Source organism: Galeopterus variegatus, unplaced genomic scaffold (genome assembly GCF_000696425.1).
Source record: "Galeopterus variegatus unplaced genomic scaffold, G_variegatus-3.0.2 Scaffold6001, whole genome shotgun sequence".
NCBI classification, from domain to species: domain Eukaryota; kingdom Metazoa; phylum Chordata; class Mammalia; order Dermoptera; family Cynocephalidae; genus Galeopterus; species Galeopterus variegatus.
Window position 1 is genome coordinate 142,804 of NW_007732112.1, and position 2,378 is coordinate 145,181.

Sequence of the window (2,378 nt, forward strand, 5' to 3'; positions counted from 1 at the left end):
AAAAAAAAAAAAGAAATAATATATAATAAGCTTTCAATATTAAAATATGGTTACTGAAAAGGAAAAAATACATGAAACTGACACAGAATATTAGATTTTAATAAACTTTTATACTTCAAAATCAGTGCAATATATACTGAAAAACCAATTTTAGTATTCAAGAAATGAATACTACAATTTCTTTTGTCTTCCAAATTAGTTTGGTTTGGTATATCATGTGAGTTTTCAAAGAACTTTATGAAACAGCCATCTTACCAAAAACTTAGCTATCTTTAAAAAAACCCCACTGTTTCTGCATTCAAATTAATGTCATTTGGATCACTCATATCAGTGCAACACAGATCTTTGATGCCTGAGAGTTATAAAAAGGAAAAACGAGTGGCTGCACTTTACCCCAATTCTAGCACACGCTCCTGCATCCGGTAATCTCTGGAACAGCAATTATCTGATCTTCTGTTTCAGTGAGAATACACCAAAGTCATCTGATGTGGGTTTTCTCTAAGTTTCTTCATCATTAGCTCCAAAATTCCCTAGCTACTTTCTGTCTTTCCTTCCTCCCTCCCTTTCATACTACCTTTTACTCTTCAAAAGTAACCTCCAGATCCATGGTCTTGATTCTGTACCACTTACATTATTTTTATGGATTATTCCCACCACTTCTTCCGTATTTATTTAGCAATACTTTCTTACATCTATAATTTTTATTTCTTCATCTCTATGCTCCTTCCTATCTGGCTATAAACATGCTCACCAATAAAAGCAAAATAACACTTTCCCTTCATTTGGTTATGTCTTCAAGTATTATCCAATGGCTCTTCTCCCAGATTTCTCTAAAGGCAAGAATATAACCTTGCTACTCAGAGCATGGTCTGAGGACCATGTAGCACCATCATCACTTGAGAACTTGCTACAAATGCAGAATCCCAGAACCGCTGAGTCAGAATGTGTATTTTTAACAAGTTCTCAAGGTGGTTCAATAAAGTCCGAGCAGCTCTGGCCTCTATGGAGTCTGCTTTCACACTCGTTTTCCTTACCTCGCCCCTTTGGAATCCAGCCTCTAGTTCCTATCACATCCCCCAAATGGAGATGCCATTAGAAGTGTAGTATGAAGAAAGAGAGCAAAATATCTACAGAAATGGATATCATATTGGTCTCTATACACTTTAATTAGATTTTTTAAATACTAGCAGTACGGTATAGAGAAATTTTCACAGATGTTGACTAATTGCCTCCTTCTATTATTTTCTAATTTTTTTCTTGAAATTTATCAAAACTTGATACCTACAAGTAATCTGCCGTGTACAATGACCACACTCCTAACCAAACCCTATCAGAATGACAGGAAATGGTATTTGTAGCAGAATCAGTATGATAATCAAACATTCTCAAACTCAAATAGCATGATCTTTCTGGACTAACAGCACCAAGAGAAGTTGAAAGAGAGCATATTTATTTTGTTGTGACACAACACAGCTTCCCCANGTAGGCTAAATGGGTTTTGAAACAAAATGATTAATAAGTAATGTATATTTCATCAAATATGCACTCAGTAACTCAAGATAAAAGAGTTATTACCTTCAAGTTAGGATATTTGTCAGGAGACTCTAAAAAGCAAAAGGGACATATAATCAGTTATATGTACATATGACAAAGCCAGTCACACATTCATGCAGAGGTAATCCTCACGCTTGACTTTGAAAATGATTAGTTCCAGATTTGGGTTTTTCGGTTTCATTTGGTTAGAAAGCAACTCAACAGAAATATACTGAAGAAAAAATAGGAATATAGGTTTAATAACACATGCAGTTAAGACTTCAAAAGTGAGCTTGTTTCAAATGACTGTAACTAAAATAGAAAAGTGTGCATATACAAATATGAACATGCTGATTGATAGGAGAGATGTGATCTTTAACCAGAGAAGCAAATCATGACCCTGAGAGGACAAATGTCAAAGATGACGGTAAAATGCAACAGCGTATCCTTAAGGAACACATGAGAATCATTTAAACCATTAAACTACTAGTATTTATCACATTCTCCAATTTGTCATGTAATTTAGAAAGTAGTCAGTTGTGATAACAGTTCAGGTGAATGTAGAATTCATTTCTCATCAGAGAAACTGTTCTGAAATGATCAGCTTGGATATATTCATATACTTGTACAATAATAGTTAATAACAATATTCATTTTTTTCTGTACCCACCACATGGGTTACTGGTATGCCTACATTTCTTATATCCTCTCGTTTAGCAATTTTTTAAGTTTCTTGGTCCACTCATGCAAGGAGGTATTATAAAACACATATAAGAAATAATATATGGGCCGGCCCGGTGGCGCACTGGAGAGTGCGCCGCTTGGGAGTGCAGCAGCGCTCCCGC

The 2,378-nt window shown here is 35.1% G+C and overlaps 1 protein-coding gene across 1 annotated transcript in view; it reads right to left on the minus strand.

Moving 5' to 3' along the window:
• Positions 1–2,378, minus strand: part of LOC103605705 (putative coiled-coil domain-containing protein 144C) — a 49,394-nt gene that overhangs the window by 28,588 nt on the left and 18,428 nt on the right. Inside the window, 2 exon segments of the mRNA XM_008590333.1 lie at positions 1,282–1,327; positions 1,576–1,604. Of these exon segments, the coding sequence (XP_008588555.1) occupies positions 1,282–1,327; positions 1,576–1,604 (75 nt within the window).